The sequence below is a fragment of the Raphanus sativus genome, chromosome 6 (assembly GCF_000801105.2).
Source record: "Raphanus sativus cultivar WK10039 chromosome 6, ASM80110v3, whole genome shotgun sequence".
Taxonomy (NCBI): Eukaryota; Viridiplantae; Streptophyta; class Magnoliopsida; order Brassicales; family Brassicaceae; genus Raphanus; species Raphanus sativus.
This window is the reverse complement of record NC_079516.1, coordinates 51872034-51889159: the sequence shown is the minus strand read 5'-3', so window position 1 is coordinate 51889159 and position 17126 is coordinate 51872034. Positions and strand designations below refer to the sequence as shown.

At 36.2% G+C, this 17126-nt stretch overlaps 3 protein-coding genes and 1 pseudogene across 4 annotated transcripts; all 4 read right to left on the bottom strand.

Moving 5' to 3' along the window:
- Positions 1-678: 678 nt before the first annotated feature.
- On the bottom strand, positions 679-8809 carry LOC108808833 (uncharacterized; annotated as a pseudogene).
- Positions 8810-9193: 384 nt separating this feature from the next.
- LOC108809490 (uncharacterized) lies at positions 9194-11116 on the bottom strand. The gene has a single exon (XM_056986865.1). The coding sequence runs from the start codon at positions 10896-10898 to the stop codon at positions 9213-9215; it is 1686 nt and encodes a 561-aa protein (XP_056842845.1). The 5' UTR covers positions 10899-11116; the 3' UTR covers positions 9194-9212.
- Positions 11117-11762: 646 nt separating this feature from the next.
- LOC108809475 (PTI1-like tyrosine-protein kinase 3) lies at positions 11763-14300 on the bottom strand. Its single transcript, XM_056989810.1, has 7 exons — positions 14031-14300; positions 13548-13737; positions 12968-13348; positions 12617-12890; positions 12408-12540; positions 12254-12340; positions 11763-12172 (listed from the first exon to the last, which is right to left on the bottom strand). Exons 1-7 carry the CDS (start codon positions 14061-14063, stop codon positions 12041-12043), a joined length of 1230 nt encoding a protein of 409 aa, XP_056845790.1. The 5' UTR covers positions 14064-14300; the 3' UTR covers positions 11763-12040.
- Positions 14301-14788: 488 nt separating this feature from the next.
- On the bottom strand, positions 14789-17123 carry LOC108807401 (ribonuclease MRP protein subunit POP4). 2 transcript variants are annotated; one of them, XM_018579683.2, is made up of 8 exons: positions 16970-17123; positions 16406-16655; positions 16253-16332; positions 15898-16160; positions 15699-15767; positions 15553-15611; positions 15253-15354; positions 14789-15154 (listed from the first exon to the last, which is right to left on the bottom strand). In XM_018579683.2, the coding sequence occupies exons 2-8, from the start codon at positions 16626-16628 to the stop codon at positions 15051-15053; spliced, it is 900 nt and encodes a 299-aa protein (XP_018435185.1). In that variant the 5' UTR covers positions 16629-16655; positions 16970-17123; the 3' UTR covers positions 14789-15050. The 2 variants fall into 2 exon arrangements, with proteins under 2 accessions (XP_018435185.1, XP_018435184.1); XM_018579682.2 differs by having other exon boundaries at positions 16936-17089.
- Between the last annotated feature and the right edge of the window lie 3 nt (positions 17124-17126).

Below are 17126 nucleotides of genomic sequence, written 5' to 3'. Positions count from 1 at the left end.
ACAAAGCAGTATGCTTCTGGTTTGTTCTTGTTGGTTCATGTCTATTCTTGACTTCCTTTATGGTTCACTGCCAAGACCACCAGACATCTTTTTGATATAAGTTTCAGTCTCCTCTAATTCTTTTGGTGTTCTTCATGTCCAAGATGTAATGGCTTACATCTTGAGGGGGAGTATTAAGTATCATGATGTAGTTTAGTTAACCGGTTTGAACCGGATGGTTTAGTTGTGTATATAAACACTTTGTAGATCAACATTTACAATTAACAGAAATAATATTCATTTTCCAAATCCTCTCGAGACTTCGTCTTCCTCACAAGAGCTTTCATTTCTGTTCAATCTCAAGTTACTAAAAGTGAGCCATGAATGCTTTAGCCGCAAGAACACAAACTTCCATCACCGTCACGCATCTCGCATAAATAGGATCAAATGAAGATATCAAATAAATAGGAGAAGAAAGGAGAAGCAGAAATTGCCTTGGACAGTGATGAAGCACACCACGAGTTTAAACTTTAGATCATTACTATTCTCGTTGTTATCAAAATCATGTATCAAATGCTCAGACATATCTTTGACTTCTTGAGGAACACAAGTTTTCCAGTGCTTACTAAGACTTGTTGAGGTTTACTTGAATCTACTACTGCTACTATGTTCTTAAAGTTTTTAGCTCGAGTACGAAGATCATCTGCCATAAGAGCATAAGCTTTGTCCCATAGAAGAGAGTTTTGAAAACTGAACTTCAGTTCCTAGGTTCGTGATGTTGTTTAGCCGACCAGCTTTGTTCAAAGCAATGCATTGACCTTCAACTGCAATCTGGAAAAGGTAAATTTCAGCGAGAACCTGTGTATCCATGTGTTCACCTCTATGTACATCAGACAACATCTTCATGGCATTGGTTATAGCCTTCCTAATAGATGGCAGATCATTATGAATGTCACAACAAGTAAGGACTAAGGGGCTGTTCGTTTCACCATCTGTTTATCTCTATTCAAATGATCCATTTGTATGGTTCATTCATATGATCCATTCAGATTTTATTAGATGTTTGTTTGTTCATCCAAGTGATTCATCTAAATGAATCAGTTAAATGGATCTTACGTTTGTTTGTCCATCCAAATGATTCATTTAGATGAATTATCTAAACAAATTACCAAAATACCCTTGTTTTGATTTAACCCTATATTTGATATTAATTTCAACTATATTAATTTTAATTATTTAATCTATTATATTTAAAACATAATTATTTTAAATTTAGCATTTTGGCGGGAAACCGTGGTTTGCGGTTTTGCGGTTTTGATGAGAAATCGCATTTTTGTTGTTTTGGCGGAAAACCACATTTTTGTTGTTTTTGGCGGAAATCACGTTTTTACGGAAAACCACGCTTTTGCAGTTTTGGCGGAAAACCGCGTTTTGTGGTTTTGGCGGGAAAATGTGTTTTTGCGGTTTTGGCGGAAACACATTTTTGCGGTTTTGGCGGGAAACCGCGTTTGTGCGGTTCTGGCGAGAAACTTCACTTTTGCGATTTTGGCGGAAAAACGTGTTTTACGGTTTTGACGGGAAATCACGTTTTTGCGATTTTGGATGGAAAACGAGTTTTTGCGGTTTTGGCGGGAAAACATGTTTTTACGGTTTTGACGGGAAAACATGTTTTACGGTTTTAACGGGAAATCATGTTTTTTGCAATTTGGGCGGGAAAACGAGTTTTTGCGGTTTTGGTGGGAAAACATGTTTTTACGGTTTTGACGGGAAAACGTGTTTTACGGTTTAACGCGAAATCACGTTTTTGCGATTTTGGCGGGAAAATGAGTTTTTGCGGTTTTGGCGGGAAAACATGTTTTTACGGTTTTGACGGGAAATCGTGTTTTTGCGGTTTTGGTGGGAAAACTTGTTTTTGCGGTTTTGACGGGAAATCGCGTTTTTTGTGATTTTGGCGGGAAATCGCGTTTTTGCGATTTTGGCGGGAAAACACGTTTTTGCGATTTTGGCGGGAAAACGTATTTTTGCGGCTTTGTCATTTCTCGTGAGTGATAAAATGATATTATTTTAAGTTTGTAATTTGTAAATTATATAAGGGGTATAATAGACATTATGTTATTTTGAATGAATCATCTCCATTCAAATGGTCCAATTTGGTTCATTCAAATGAACTCTAACATTAAACCTAAAATTTTAGAAATCATCCAAATGGACCATCCAAATGAGATATACTATTAGTGCCTAAACAAACAGCAATCTCATTTTCCATTCAAATGGATCATTTAAATGGGGAAACGAACAGGCCCTAAATAGATTAAGCGCCAAGCCACCAACAGTGGAACCCTATCATTCTCGGACTGTAACTCATTGGAAGCTCATTAGTTACCAGAAACCTTCTCGACCCTGTAAATACAACAGAGCCAGAGTTTTGCCGTATGAGACTATTAGCTAAACCTTGCATCTTACCTCCCATCTCAGTTTCTTTGTAAGTGCCTTCAGTGACAGCGATATTAACAAAAGGAGAATTCAAGCACCATAAACGAAGAACCAACTTCCTGAGTCTTACTACTCTTGGCTGCCAACAAATCCCCATGAAAACTTATTCCAAAAGTCTCCCCCAAACCAAGATCCCTGAAACATTTCGTACTTTTCTTTGTTAACCTTGTCTACAAAACACAGCTTAAGAATTCTAAAAGCTGACGTTGGTATCGAATCACTAGACTCATTTGCTAACACACTCTCCTCAGCTTGAGCTTCTCTAAAAGCTGATTTGTCTACCTGAGCCACTAAAGCATCTGGACGTAGTTCCCGTATATAAGACACTCAGCGTCACTAGCAGATCTCTGAGATAAATTCTGATCAGAGAGTAATTATATAAGTTTTCTTTGATCGTTGTTTGTTTAGAGTGCTTTTACACCACATTTTCAAATTTTTGAAAAAGTGTTTTACTAAAAATTATACAAGTATTTAAAAAAATTTACAGAGGATAGTTGGTATAAGTAGAACCGTCTAAAGACAAATAAAATTATCGATAATTGAGTGATCCATATAACAAAATTAGTGTTAATATATGTAGTTATATAACATTATTGAAAAGATTCTCCCCTTCTTCATTGTTCATGCTAATAAAATATTGTATTAACGGAAGTATTAGATTAAAATAAATCTAAGGCAAATGAAAATAATTCATAGTATAATTGAGTAAATAAAATAGATGTCACGATTTGTACCAAAAACATTCCTAATTACTTGTAATTTCTATGACTTTAGTTAGTGTGATTCGTAATTCAGATATTCATGACTAATAAAAATGGAATTTTATTTACGATAAGATTTAAAGGGAGAACTAATAATGAGGTTATCAAGTCATCAATTTAACAAAAATCAGTGTTGTACAACACTATATATACACAACATACTGTAATTGAAAAGATACCCCCTTCGTCATTGTCAACGCTAATTATATTTGTATTAATGGAAATATTAGACACAAAGTTTATTATATATATATATATATATATATATATATATATATATATATATATATTATGAACCAAATTTAGTTTTGAAATCTATATTATTAAAACTGAAATACTTTTTGGTAATGTTGTGTTCTTAAAATATTATTGTCTACATCTTTTTTTTCCCTTGATTATACATTCAATCACTATCAAATACTTAGTGTTGGTTTTAGGATCCACACACATGAACACACATGTCTCGGTTTCTTTGTTTCTATCTTTTGTAGACAGCATCTCATCACAGATATTCAGGGGATAATGTACTTGTGATCGCTTTACAAGTTTTCAAGTTACTACAAATTCAATTTTGAAGATGGTTAACTACTTCTGAGCTCTAAGACACTTCTTATAAATGCAATTTAAAAGCGAAAGTGTTATGGTGTAAGAATTTTTACTTATGCTTCAATATATGGTAACCAGAATTTGAAGTTTACATGTAGTGTCTGTTCCATGTGAATGAAGGTGTTCTTTAATCCGAGTAACTGATATATGCTACCTTATAAGTGAAGAAAAATTCACAAAGAGCCACTAGCTAGTGTTCACAAGTTAAACACTAAAAACATATGTCAATGGTAAAGGGGTTCCAATTGGAACTTCCATCCTGAATTATATTCGTCTTATCCAACTAACCGTACCATTTAGATGGATTAATTGCGTACCCAGATAAAAGATCTCGTAGGATTAGTTTTTGGGATTAGAAAGTCTTTGAGATTCTATGGTTAAAAAAAACATTTGTCAATGGTCTATAAATCAAAGACGTCCATTGTCCATTGTTGTCTGTCCAAATACTGCTCTGCTGAATGAGATTTCTCGCTGAGATCATTCTCTTCGCCATAATCCAACATCAGGCTATAAGAGACATAGATCTTGTTTTCAAATTCTTCAGTCTCTTGCATTGCATGATATCAAGGGGGTTTTATTTCAGAGAGAGTGAATTGCGAATTTTCTAAGCTCAAACGTGATAGATTATGTGTGAAGGGGGTTTTTATTTCAGAGAGAGTGAATTGCGAATTTTCTAAGCTTAAACGTGATAGATTATGTTCTTCACAATCTTCTTCCTGACCCACCTTTTTATTGTCTGATTTTACCAGCTCTGATCGGATTATAGTCATTGAAACTGGCTTTCAAGACGAGTAATCATAAGAGGAGCAGATTAATCACAAATTTCCAAAAAAAAAAAGAATTTGTAGCCAACAGCTCCTCAATTGCTAACTTCCAATGATTAATATATGGGATAAATGTTCAAATGGGAAAAGGAAAATACTTTCTCAACTTTTTATGAAATTGCATCTCATAAGGTAATATTTTATCTATTAAATTTAACTGCAAATCATTTTTCATATAACTCAAAATAATTATTGATATATTTTATTAGTGAGGATGGATTTCAAAGAGTTTGTATAAATGACTAGAATTTTAAAGATTTTTTTATAAATACTAGATCCAATAAAAAGTAATTTAGATAAACTTAGATTTTGTCAAACCACAATTTTACATTTGGGCTCATCATCCCATCAAGAGTCGATTGAAAAATATAAAACTTACGGTTATAGCGCCTTAATTAGATCGTCATTCTCATAGAATCAAATCGGAAGCTCTGGTTTCTTTGAGAAGTATTCCAAAAATAAATTAGTGGGAGAAGCAGAGATTGATGGAGCTGATTACAATCCAGTTAGTCAAATCATTCTAAAATTACAATACATTGATATATCCATATAAGCATAATTATTTTAATGTGTAGGTTCCAAATACTCTTTTTTTAATGTGTAGGTTCCAAAAAAAAAAAAGTTCCAAATACTCTCTAGATGATACTTCATTTTGTTTTAGTTAATTCTTTCCATATATTGTTTTTTTAAAATCAGACATGGGAGAGCTACATGGGATCACAAGGAAGAGATAACTCTTTTTGCATTGATGGCAACGGATATAATACCACATCCAAAATTTCCATATAACGATAAAGGTCTGAAGAGATTGCAGCATGTTGTAAATGATCAATGATCAAAGAGTTACTTTAAATTTTGATTTATATGCACTTGTTTGGGGAGTTAAAAAAATTTCACTTATAAATATGAGAGTTCATATAGTTTTCCAAAGATATTTCATCATGGAACTAGGCTTTAATCTTCTAAATATATTGAATCTGTGCACAGTCCAAGCACATAGCAAACAATATTTTGGGTAGTAAAAGAAAATTTCATAAGTGCATTGACTATCAAGACTGTCATGTGATCACATTTGAGAAAAGATAAAATTTAAACTAACTATTTGATCATTGATCATTTATAGCGTTTGATCAATCTCTGCAATACCTTAGCATTGTAATACCTCAGCATTGTGAAGAAATCTCAGATATGATCATTATATCTGCGTTGTTGATTATGCATTTAACATAATATTTTTAAACATTTTTTTAACTTAGCGAGAGACTAGCTTTGTTGTGTCTTTACTATGATTATAAAGAATAATTTTTTATATGATCTTCTGATACACATGTCAAATGAAGCACAATTAAGATATGGTATTTCTTTGAAGAGATCTCCTCGATCCATTGTGCATGTGAGTCAAAATATTACTCGAATAATTTCTTTGGTTTTTCAGGATTTAACTTGGATAAGTTTTTTTAGTTTTTCAGTTAAAAATCCACAAAAAAACTCAAACCATTTCTAATTTAGGTCTGTTTTGGCATTTACAAGAAAATAGAAATTCAATACGAACAAGACATAAATACGTCAATCTGAATAACCTGATCTAACCCGACCGTAATGTAAAATACCCATTGCAGATCACCTTAGTGTCTTTTTTTATATAATCTAATTTATTTTTTCTTTTGAAACTCCAGAAGAATCTCCTAAATTCAAATATTCGGTCTGGTTACACTTGATTATGTTGGTTTTCTTAATTAGCTGGTTTTGAGAATTCATGTATGAATATCTGATTTTTTTGGTTGATTTCATTTTGGAAATTAAATTAGAACAAAGTATGTATTAATAATCATTATAATCAAATATTATATTAATGGAAATAGTGTTCATTATGTAAGCATTATTTGAAATTTATTAGTCCCTTTGTTTGATTAATGATTTATTAGAGAAATTATACCGCAGTTTCAAATTTTTAACAATCATTTAAATTAAGAAAGCAAAAATTTATAGTGAGTTTTTAATATAATATTAACTAAACTGACAAAACGTAAATTTATATAAGGCAAATAAAAATAATTCATAGTATAACTGTAAAACAAAATAGATGTCACAATTTGTACCAAAAGCTTTTGTAGCACTATTCAGATATTCACAAAGGGAGAACTGCCAATGAGGTTATCAAGGCATCGATTTAACAAAAATCAGTGTTCTAAATTTTTTTATATATATATATATATATACAACATACTGTAATTGAAAAGATATTCCCTTCTTCATTCTTGTTAATGCTAATTAATATTCTATCAATGGAAATATTAGACACAACGTTTATTCATATATTACGAACCAAATTTGGTTTTGAAATTTATACTAAGCGTCAAGTGCCTCAGCCTTTGAGTAAGACCCTCCTTTCTGTTCTGTACCCTGTTGTTTCCTCTCCTTGTCACTTCCAGAGACGCCTCACGTAAGTTTTGAATCCCTCGACCAAGTTTTGCAATCGAAGAAGCTGAAGGAAGAGTCAGAGCGGCACATTCAATCCCGCTTCCAAAGAGGTGCAATCCCGCCCAAATTACAAGACTGGCTCCAAAGACCACCCTTGGTAAGGCACCGACAGGCTTTGCTAGTCTTTTCCGCATCATCATCGTATAGAATGCAGTTCTCATGGCAGAGAAGCTAGTACCTCGAGCAGAAGATAAACCAAACTTTGTTAATGCTCTGATAGTCTCGGCGGATAAAGATGCTTTCTCCCAAGACATTGGTTGGGCTCCGGAACTAGCAAAACACGGGGACATTAGGCCCATCACTGTTGAGGGGTACGCCACTCTGGTAAATGCAAATGCCATTGGCTTGCCAGTCAAGAAAGGGTTCACCGGGGTTTTAATAGTTGAGATCCTGAAGACAGGTGAAGCCAAAATGGCCTTGGATAGTGTTAAAGCACCTGTACCTGAATCATTACTATCACAATCCAGCACCGTATGCTCAGTGGACATGTCTTTGACTTCTTGAGGAACACAAGTTCTCCAGTGCCTCCTAAGACCTTCGAGGTTACATGCATCTACTACCGCTACTATATTCTTGAACTTTTTAGCCTGACTACGAAGATCATCTGCCATAAGTGCATAAGATTTGTCCGTAAAAGAGAGCTTTGAAAAATGAACTTCGGTTCCTAGGTTCTTGATAGGTATCCGACCAGCATCGTTCGAAGCAACTCTAAGACTTTCAACTGCGACCCGGAATAGGTAAGCTTCAGTAAGAGCCTCTGTATCGATGGATTCCCCTTTATTTACCTCAGACAAAATCTTCTTGGCACTCTGTAGAGCTTTCCTAATAGGTGGGAGATCATCAAATAATGTGTTATGAATCTGAACAAGTAAGTTATAAACGGAGAGTGCATATGGTGGAACCTTATAACGGCTTGATTTTTTAAGCTCTTTACTGAGCTGAGTGATATGCGGAGATAAGAAGAGTCTCTGCATCATCAGTGCTTTTTGATCAACATTGATTAAAGCAGAGCCATAATAAGCTTGTGTTGTGAGAGATTTAGTTAGACCTTTCATGACAAAAGGAGAATCAAGTACCACAAACGTCGAACCAACCTCCCCAGCCACCTTTTCGACAGCCAATAGATGCTTATTAAAACCTGTCCCAAAAATCTCCTCCATAACCAAGTTCCCTGCAACGCGTTGGTACTTTTCTACGTCAAGACTTTCTTCTAAAACACAGCGTGTAAGAACTTTAAAAACTGACGATGGGATCGAACCAGTAGACCCGTCTTCTAACACAATCTCCTCCTCAGCTTCTCCATAGTTTGAAGCGTTCACCTGAGTCACAACAGCATCGGGACGGAGTTCACGTATTAGGCACTCGGCGTCGGTAGCAGATCTCTGAGATAAGTTGTGAGCAGAGAGTAAGTAAATAGTTGAATCAAGCTCAGGGACTCTTATTGCAAACACAAAGTTCTTTGTACTCTCGGGGACTGAGAGTCTCTGAACAAGCTCCTTTGATACCTCCAGGTCCATACTTCGTACGAGTATGGCAATAGATTTCGCAGACTATGTGGAAAACAAATATTATCCTCAAGAGAATTTCAAAACTCTAGTAAAAAAACACTTCTGAATAATTTGTTGGGCAACGGGCTACACTATAAATAGATCTTACCATTACCATATTTCTGCAAAACTAAAATAAGTAAATACCAAGCAATTTCCTTTTTTTTTTTAATATAGAATCATTATTGTAGTTTTTCTTCTTGCTTAACATTTTTGTTTTCATAATAAAAATGTTTAGTTTTGTTTGAGCTCAACTTATTGAATTTTCAAAAATATGACATACTCAGTTTATTTATATCGAATAACTTATTGTAATTTTTATTTCTTAGAATTTAATAAAACATTTATTGAAAATGATATGTTTTACATATTTGATGATGTAATTATTTCCTTTGCTTTCGGTTCAGCTTTTGGAGCCAACCTAACAGTTTTTATATTGACAATCAAATTAAGATTTTACTAGTTGAAAATCAATAATAAGATTTATGCTGGAAAAGAAAAGTAAAAAAAAAATATGCGTCTTATTTGATACAACGTCTACAAATAAAACGAACCAGATTTGGTTTGAAATTTAAATAATTAAGCGTTAAGTCCCTCAGCCTATGACTAAGAGCCCCCACTGTCTTATCTACCTTGGTGTTTCCTCTCCTTGTCACTTCCAGAGACGCCTCATGCAAGTTCTGAATCCCTCGACCAAGTTTTGCAATCGAAGAAGCTGAGGGAATAGTCAGAGCCGCACATTCGATCCCATCTTCGCAGCAGAGCAACCCCGCACAAGTTGCAAGACCGGCTCCAAACACCGCCACTGGTAAGGCCCCGATAGGTTTTGCTAGTCTCTTCCGCATCATCATCGCATAGAATGCAGCTCTCGTGGCATCCAAGCTAGTACCTTCAGCTGAAGTCAGAACATACTGTGTTACTCCTCTGATTCTCTCGCCGGATAATAACGATGATTTCACCAGAAACATTGCCCTCATTGCTGAGGGATACAACACTTTGGTAAATGCCAATGCCTTGCGTGTCAAGAAAAGGCTCAAGAACCTGGCCTTTGATGGTAGTGTTAAAGCCACTGCACCACCAACCGCCACCGCCGGTTTTAGCTTTGAATCATCATCATTATTGCTATCAAGATCCTGCACCGTATGCTCTGTCGACATATCTTTGACTTGTTGAGGAACACAAGTCCTCCAGTGCCTCCTAAGACCTGCGAGGTTACCTGCGTCTACCACCGCTACTATACTCTTGAACTTCTTAGCCTGACCACGAAGATCATCCGCCATAAGTGCATAAGCTTTGTCCACAGAAGAGAGCTTTGAAAACTGAACTTGGGTTCCTAGGTTCCTGACGTTGTTTAGCCGACCAGCTTTGTTCAAAGCAATCCTAAGACCTTCGACCGCAAGCCTGAAAAGGTGAACTTTAGAAAGAGACTCTGCATCAACGGCTTCACCGTTATTCACATCAGACAACATCTTTGTGGCACTGCCTAGAGCTTTCCTAATAGCTGGGAGATCATTAAATATGTTATGAAGTTCGACAAGTAAGCTATAAACGGAAAGAGCAAACGGTGGAACCTCAGGACTATCATCAGATTCTATCTCATTACCGAGCTGAGTGATATGCCAAGAGAAGAGTCTCTGCATCAGTGTCTGTTGATCATTGCTTATCCGAAACCCTAAAGGAGAGCCAAAATAATAATCTTGTCTTGTGAGAGATTTAGTCAGACCTTCCATAACAAAAGGAGAATCAAGTACCGTAAAGGTTGAGCCAACCTCCTCAGCAACCTTCTTAGCAGCCAATAGATGTGCATTATAACTCGTCCCAAAAATCTCCTCCGTAACCAAGTTCCCCGCAACGCTTTGGTACTTTTCTTTGTTAAGACCCTCGTCTGAAAGACAGCGTGTAACAACTTTAAAAGCTGAAGTTGGGATTGAGCCCTCCTCTACTTCTCCAAAATCTGAAGGGTTCACCTGAGCCACGACAGCATCAGGACGGAGTTCACGTATAAGACACTCGGCATCAGCAGCAGATCTCTGAGATAAGTTCTGGACAGAGAGTAAGTAGATGGTGGAATCATGCTCGGGGACTTTGATTGCAAACACAAAGGTCTTTGTGCTCTCGGGCACTGAGAGTCTCTGAACAAGATCCTTTGATTCTCTCAGGTCACTACCGATCGTTGAAAAGGGTAATAGATTTCGCAGACTATCCATCTCAAAAGCCCTAGTCTTCTTCGTCTCTCGAACTCAGCAAAACGTATCCTCCAATATAGAAACCTAGAGGTTGAGTAAAGAAACAGCACTTAGATGAAAGAGACCTTTAAAAATAAATGGAAAAGACCAAAAGAGTTTTAAAAAAATGGAAGAGGCCAAAAGAGTTTAAAAAAAAGAAAAAACGGAAGGGACCAAAGAGTTCTTGCCCAAACGGCTATTATACTATTTTAAGAACTGGTCTGTGTCTTATTCGATAAAGGTGTACAACAAAACAAAAAAGTTGAACTTGGAGAAGAAGCAGAACTTGATAAACAAGCAAAACTAGATAGCAAATAAATCAACATAAGTTCATGGTCCAACATAAGTTTGACCAGAATTAAAAAAATGTTTATGGTATGGGTAATACACTAATACCATATGGAATAATATCTTTTTATAAGTATATATACTTCCCATAATACAATATGTGTTTCGAAAACAAAAACAAAAACAAAAATATACTTCCCAATTAATTATAAGCTTTCATCAACCGCATGACACGTCATCCTGACTAAAGCTTCATTGCCATTCATTCTTAAGCCTTATTGGTCTGTCACAGTCACCATGCAGCAAGTGTCAGTGTAAGAAAGTACATAAATAAAAAAAGTTATCTTTTTTATTAATTTTCTAATTCCAAAGAAACATAATGAAACTTTGATCAAAAAAAAAAAAAAACATAATGAAACAATGTTCGTTGAGACAAAACAAAAAGCAATTCTTTAGACAATATAGAACAATGTGGAAGAAACATAATGAAACAGTGTTCGTTGAGAATAAAACAAAATGCAATTCTTTATACAGTAGTCTTATAGTAGTAGTTATAAGTGTCTTTCAGAAGAATAATGTGACAATATAAAACAACGTAGACAAATATGTGTCATAATCAACTTTAACAGAATGTTTGTTAATCAAACAACAGAGGTTACTGAACCATCTTTTAAAAGAACATAAAAAAGCTATGTATAATTATGATTCTGTTATGAAGTCAGGAATCAGAAGTCTTAAGTCCATCTCCATCAACTCTACTCACCATCTCCTCCTCAATAAGCCATCTGTAAACCTTGGGGACATGAATGAATCAACTCGCGACAACCAAGAAAAAATCAAGTTTGAGCGTTTCGAGCAGCAGCTGTTCCTGAAGACCTCAAGAGTGGTTGAAGAGCTTTTACTACAATGCTCATGTTTGGCCTAAACTCTGATTCGTATTGCACACACAAAGCTGCAACCGCCGCAAGCTGTTGTTTACCATCAAAACACACACAAGTTTTAGCTTGCAAGTAGTGGTTCACTGTACGTATATAAAATTAATTAATAACCTTTGCAACTGCTTTAGGAGGATACTCTTCTCTGAGTTTTGGATCAACACATTGCTTCACTTTGTCTTCACTCAGCCTTGGTGTTGCCTGAACATAAATGATTTACATAGATGTAGCCAAGAAAGGGTCAAGTAAGTTAAGTAAGTTAAGTTACCCAAGTGACGAGACTTTGCTGACCACGAGGCATCGTGTGATCAACCGGTTTTCTCCCGGTTAGAAGCTCCAAAAGCACAACTCCAAAACTGTAAACGTCACTCTTCTGTGTCAACTGTCCTGTCATTGCATATCTGCAAAACCCCAAAAATGTTGAAAGTTACAAACATTATGTTTCCTAGGAATTCAAGAAAGTATTGAGCATTATACTCTGGCGCGTGATAACCAAATGTCCCCAAGACTCTAGTGGAATGAAGACGAGCAGCCATATCAGGAGCTTGGTTCGACAGATTGAAATCAGCAATCTTGGCTTTGAAGTCTTCGAAAAGAAGCACGTTGCTAGAACGAATATCTCTGTGTATAACAGGAGGCTGAACTTTCTCGTGTAAGTACTCTAACCCTTTAGCTGCATCAACGGCAACTCTGACTCGTTGCATCCACTCAAGCGTTGGACCAGGTTGTGCTCCTTGTACTCCCTTTCTTCCTGTTTTCAACATCAAAACAGATCAAATCTCCATCACAACAAGCCTATGTTGATGTTTGAGGATAAAACTTTCATACCGTGTAAAACGTCGTGCAAGGATCCCATTGTGGCAAACTCATAAGCAAGGACACGAACGTTTCCTTCAACACAATAGCCAAGAAGCTGAGCAAAGTTGTCGTTCTTTAGCCTTGAAATCTTTGAGACCTGTGTCAGGAACTCCACGTTTGTCTCGGGTTCGGATGAGTTATCGAGCTTTTTAACAGCCACGGCCTTGCCATCATCAAAGTTTGCGTAGTACACTCTACCATAGGATCCTTCTCCAATCAAAGCCTTTGATCCAAAGTTCTCAGTCTTTTCTTTGAGCTCAGACAATGACATTGCAGGGACTTCGATAGTAGTAGGCTCCTTGGAGACAGTAGGAGGCTTCATAGGAACTGGTGGTTTCTTATTGTTACGTCCTACACAAGAAAATAATATCAATAGGAAATGGATTCCTTGGGAAGCAAGAAAGACATCAAACAGATGGAAATAATAAACAAAAACTACTTTAACTTGTGAAACAAGCAATCATTAAAGAAGGGCCAATAATATCTAATTTGAATAGGATTAATCATTCAATCACAAATGTAGTTGAAGAACGAGGGATGATGATAATACCGTAGTCGTAGTTGCGTGTAGGAGGGGTTTTGGATCGGTTATGTTCAGGTGAAGGGTGGTAAGATTCTTGTACATGACAAGAACAACACAACCACCTACGCATCTTTCCTTTCTTGCTTATATCAATATCGTCTACAGATGTCGGTTTATCCAACCGAACAAAGCGGCTGGTCGGTGAACGATCATTCACCTGCAAGTTTCATCAAAAACCACTCGATTTGATGTCTCTAAAAATGTTGAATGGGAGAGAAAGAAAACAGAGGACTCTGCCATCAAATCAATAACATTAGTTTCTATCATCATACAACAACAAAAACATCCTTTTAAAATTCTTGATCATCACCATTATGCATGCAAAAACAAAACAAAAGCTGGTATTATAATTCCTGATCACCATTTAACACACCTTTACATGATGACCGACCACCCAAGAGTTGGGACATTTTTTTTTTAATTGAATCAAAGATGATTTTTGTTATTTACCTTTTGGCCACGACGACGAAAATCACGATCCATGACGCAAACATGCAAATAGAAAGACGAGCAGTAAAAACCAGAGAGGATGAATCAAAATGAGAGGCAAGAGATGGAGAAATATAGGGACCCCAAAATAACTAAATGAACAAAGAAAGAAGAGGAAGAAGAAGAGAAAAACACAAAAGAACAAAAAAGGAATAGAGAAAGAGGGAAAGATAAAAAAAAAAACAGCTAAGAAAACGTCAAAAGGAAGCGACAGAGAGGCACATACACATGTTCAAGAATAGAACTAACATCCCAAATATGGGAGAATATTATAAAAGTAATAGGAAACTTTGAAGCAAAGTCTCTCTCTCTCTCTCTCTCTCTCTCTCTCTCTCTCTCTCTCTCTTTATGAGACAACAAAACATGCAACAAAGTGTGAGTCTTTGACGTAAATCTCTCCTAAGACATTCTACAAAAAAAAAAAAAAGTTCTTGCAAGAACAAACAACATGAACACACAACAAGGGTCGTGCCAGGGCAAGGAGCACTTGGTGAAAATTCTTGGAACAGAGTGGGAAGTAAGATGATGATGGTGATTGGGTTTCCTGAAGCTTCTGGAAGAGAAGGAGTGATAGTGGTGAGCATGTAGCCTAGAAATAGAAGAATTGATGCTTAGGACAGCGCTTTGGTTAAGTGTTGGTGTGATGGATTCATGTTTCTTTTTTTGGTCTTAGACTATTTCTGCAGTTAGATTTCAAGATCAGAGCAGACAAATTCTAGTAGAGTTAAAGTTTTATCATTTTTAAGTTATGAAGTCAAAAGACTCCCCCTCTGTTCTGAAGTGGAATCTTTAACTGTGCCTTTTGTCTAACATTATCAGTCACCAAGATCGATTTCTCTGTTTTTATAAATTTCTACTAATAAACATAAAACAGTAAAAACATACATCAGGAAAGCTTTCCAAGTAAAAATCTTGCAAGACTAAGGATGCTTCAGTGGTCATCAATAGTCGCTTACTACGAGATTATGCTTTGTTTCAGCATCAACGTTGAAGAACGCTGTCTCTTGAAGTAAACTTGTCTCCATGTAATGTGATTTTCCAGCAGTCGAGTTGGATGATGAAGACAGAAGGCTTCTTCGGTACAACTGGATACAAGATTGATTTACAAATTACTAAGCTAAGGTCTTTGAGGCTTTGGGAAGGGAAGAAAAAAACGTGGTGAAAAGCTAGCTAATCAAGTTACCTCGAAGTTTATCTTCTCTTGTGATTATTCCAAATGTTTGGGATGTCTCGCGGATCATTATGCCTTGTACACCAGTGAATGATGCAATCTTGCATTCAGCAACTGTCCCAAAGTAAAACGTGTTTCTCTGATTAGAATGAACAAACTACAATACGAAAAAGAAGTATAATGCGTGGATAGTTGATGGGGGATGACTAGTTTAAAGGTAGTGATCAAGCGTACATAGAAGTTGATTTTTGAAAGTACGAGCTAAAAAGATCGATCTTAATACTACATATATGTGAAAGAACATAGTATTACCAAACATGAAAGCACCGTGAAGATCTGCTGATAGAAGAGTTGAGGTTAGCTGAGCCTTCCTGCAAAAAAAACAAAACAAAGATAGATTGTCAGAATGGTCACCCCTCAGTTTCCTCAAGTACAATGCCAATTGGTTGGAAGCTTACCCGGTCACCTTGATGAGTTTCATCATGTAACTTTCCCACATACCATGCATCGGCTTATACAAATCAAACCTGCAATCCAGAAACAAGTGAGGCCAGTCAACATTTAAGAAAACTCTGTTCAAAATACCGTAGTGACGTAGTAAGATGAGGCGGTTTCAATCTCTCTATGAAAGCAATAGAAAAAAAGAGGACTACTTACTTTTGGAGATCCTGTGGCAAATTCAAAGCACCAGATTTCTTGAGCCGCTTCATAGACATGCGGGTTTTAGAACGTTTAGAGTTCATCAGCGATGCTTTGGTAGAACCGGAGGAACGTGACTGTACAAAATTGTCAAGAAGGATGTAGTTGTTCTCCTCCACCTTCTTCTCATTTTTACCTTGCAAGTACTTTTGAGCAGAGTCACCGCTTCGGAGGAGAGTATGCAAAACCTTGTCAGCTATATTTTTCTTTCCACTAGACAACTAAATCACAAAAACAACAAATCAGCAACAATATCTCAAAAATCAGACAGTGGTTTGATCTTTTTTTTTTAACCTCTTGAACCTACTACTACCTTAACATTGGTTGCCAACAACTTGTCATCAACGGGATAAGACAACTTTATATACGCAGCAAAACCATCATCCTGGGGATCTACAAAGCCCAATTATCCCATCAATACCAAAGTCCATTATATAAGTTGAACCATCAAAAAAAAAAAAAAAACCTTTTGTAATTGGTTTCTTTGGAAGAGGAGTAGGAGGCAGTGAGTGAGCTTTAAGTGGTTGTTTAGAAGAAGAGACATTGGCATCATCAGAAGCTCCCTTCTTGTCTTTATCATTCTTTTGTTGTTGTTGTTGTTGTTGACGAAGCTGATCTTTTTGAAGTCTTTGTTGGATAGCATCCATTGAACGTTTTCTCGGATCATGAACAACCGTCTCTGTAGCCATTTGCAAGCCCAGATGAAAACACCAAACCTACGGAAATAATTAAAAAATCATTCCTTTTCAAAACCCTACGGAAAAAAAAGCACAAATCTTTCTGCAAATTCTTAACAATTTCAAGAGAGTTAGGAACTTGTGTTTATGTCATAAGTCATAACTAAGCTCAATTTAACTGTCAAACATTAGAAATAAAAATACAAATCAATGCAAAATCTGATCAAACACAAGTTCGTCTCTTAACCAAAAGACTAGAAGAGCAAAAGTAATGAAACTGGAAATTTAGAACCAAAGAGAACACGAAATTGAAATAAACCTTATTAATCGTCGATGCACGGCGAGCTACTGACCTGAGTTTCTATCGGCCGGAAGAGAGAGTAAACGGAAGGAAAAGTTTATTTTTTTATGAAGTCGGCCGATGTACAAGAGATATGTCTCTCTATTGAAGAAGGAAAGAAGGGAGATGATCACGTGAAACCTAATAAGCTCACGTGACATGCTTTGACT

What these genes read in the sequence shown, in the direction of transcription:
- LOC108809490 (XM_056986865.1), bottom strand. Translation starts at nt 10,898, where the DNA reads ATGGATAGTCTGCGAAATCTATTACCCTTTTCAACGATCGGTAGTGAC.
- LOC108809475 (XM_056989810.1), bottom strand. Translation starts at nt 14,063, where the DNA reads ATGGATCGTGATTTTCGTCGTCGTGGCCAAAAG. An exon ending in TTCGTCGTCGTGGCCAAAAG is followed by an intron (nt 13,738 to 14,030) that starts GTAAATAACAAA and finishes TGAAACTTGCAG; the next exon opens with GTGAATGATCGTTCACCGAC. An exon ending in CTCCTAAAGCAGTTGCAAAG is followed by an intron (nt 12,173 to 12,253) that starts GTTATTAATTAA and finishes GGTAAACAACAG; the next exon opens with CTTGCGGCGGTTGCAGCTTT.
- LOC108807401 (XM_018579683.2), bottom strand. Translation starts at nt 16,628, where the DNA reads ATGGCTACAGAGACGGTTGTTCATGATCCGAGAAAACGTTCAATGGAT. An exon ending in TGTTGGCAACCAATGTTAAG is followed by an intron (nt 16,161 to 16,252) that starts GTAGTAGTAGGT and finishes TTTGTGATTTAG; the next exon opens with TTGTCTAGTGGAAAGAAAAA. An exon ending in TCACGGTGCTTTCATGTTTG is followed by an intron (nt 15,355 to 15,552) that starts GTAATACTATGT and finishes ACTTTGGGACAG; the next exon opens with TTGCTGAATGCAAGATTGCA.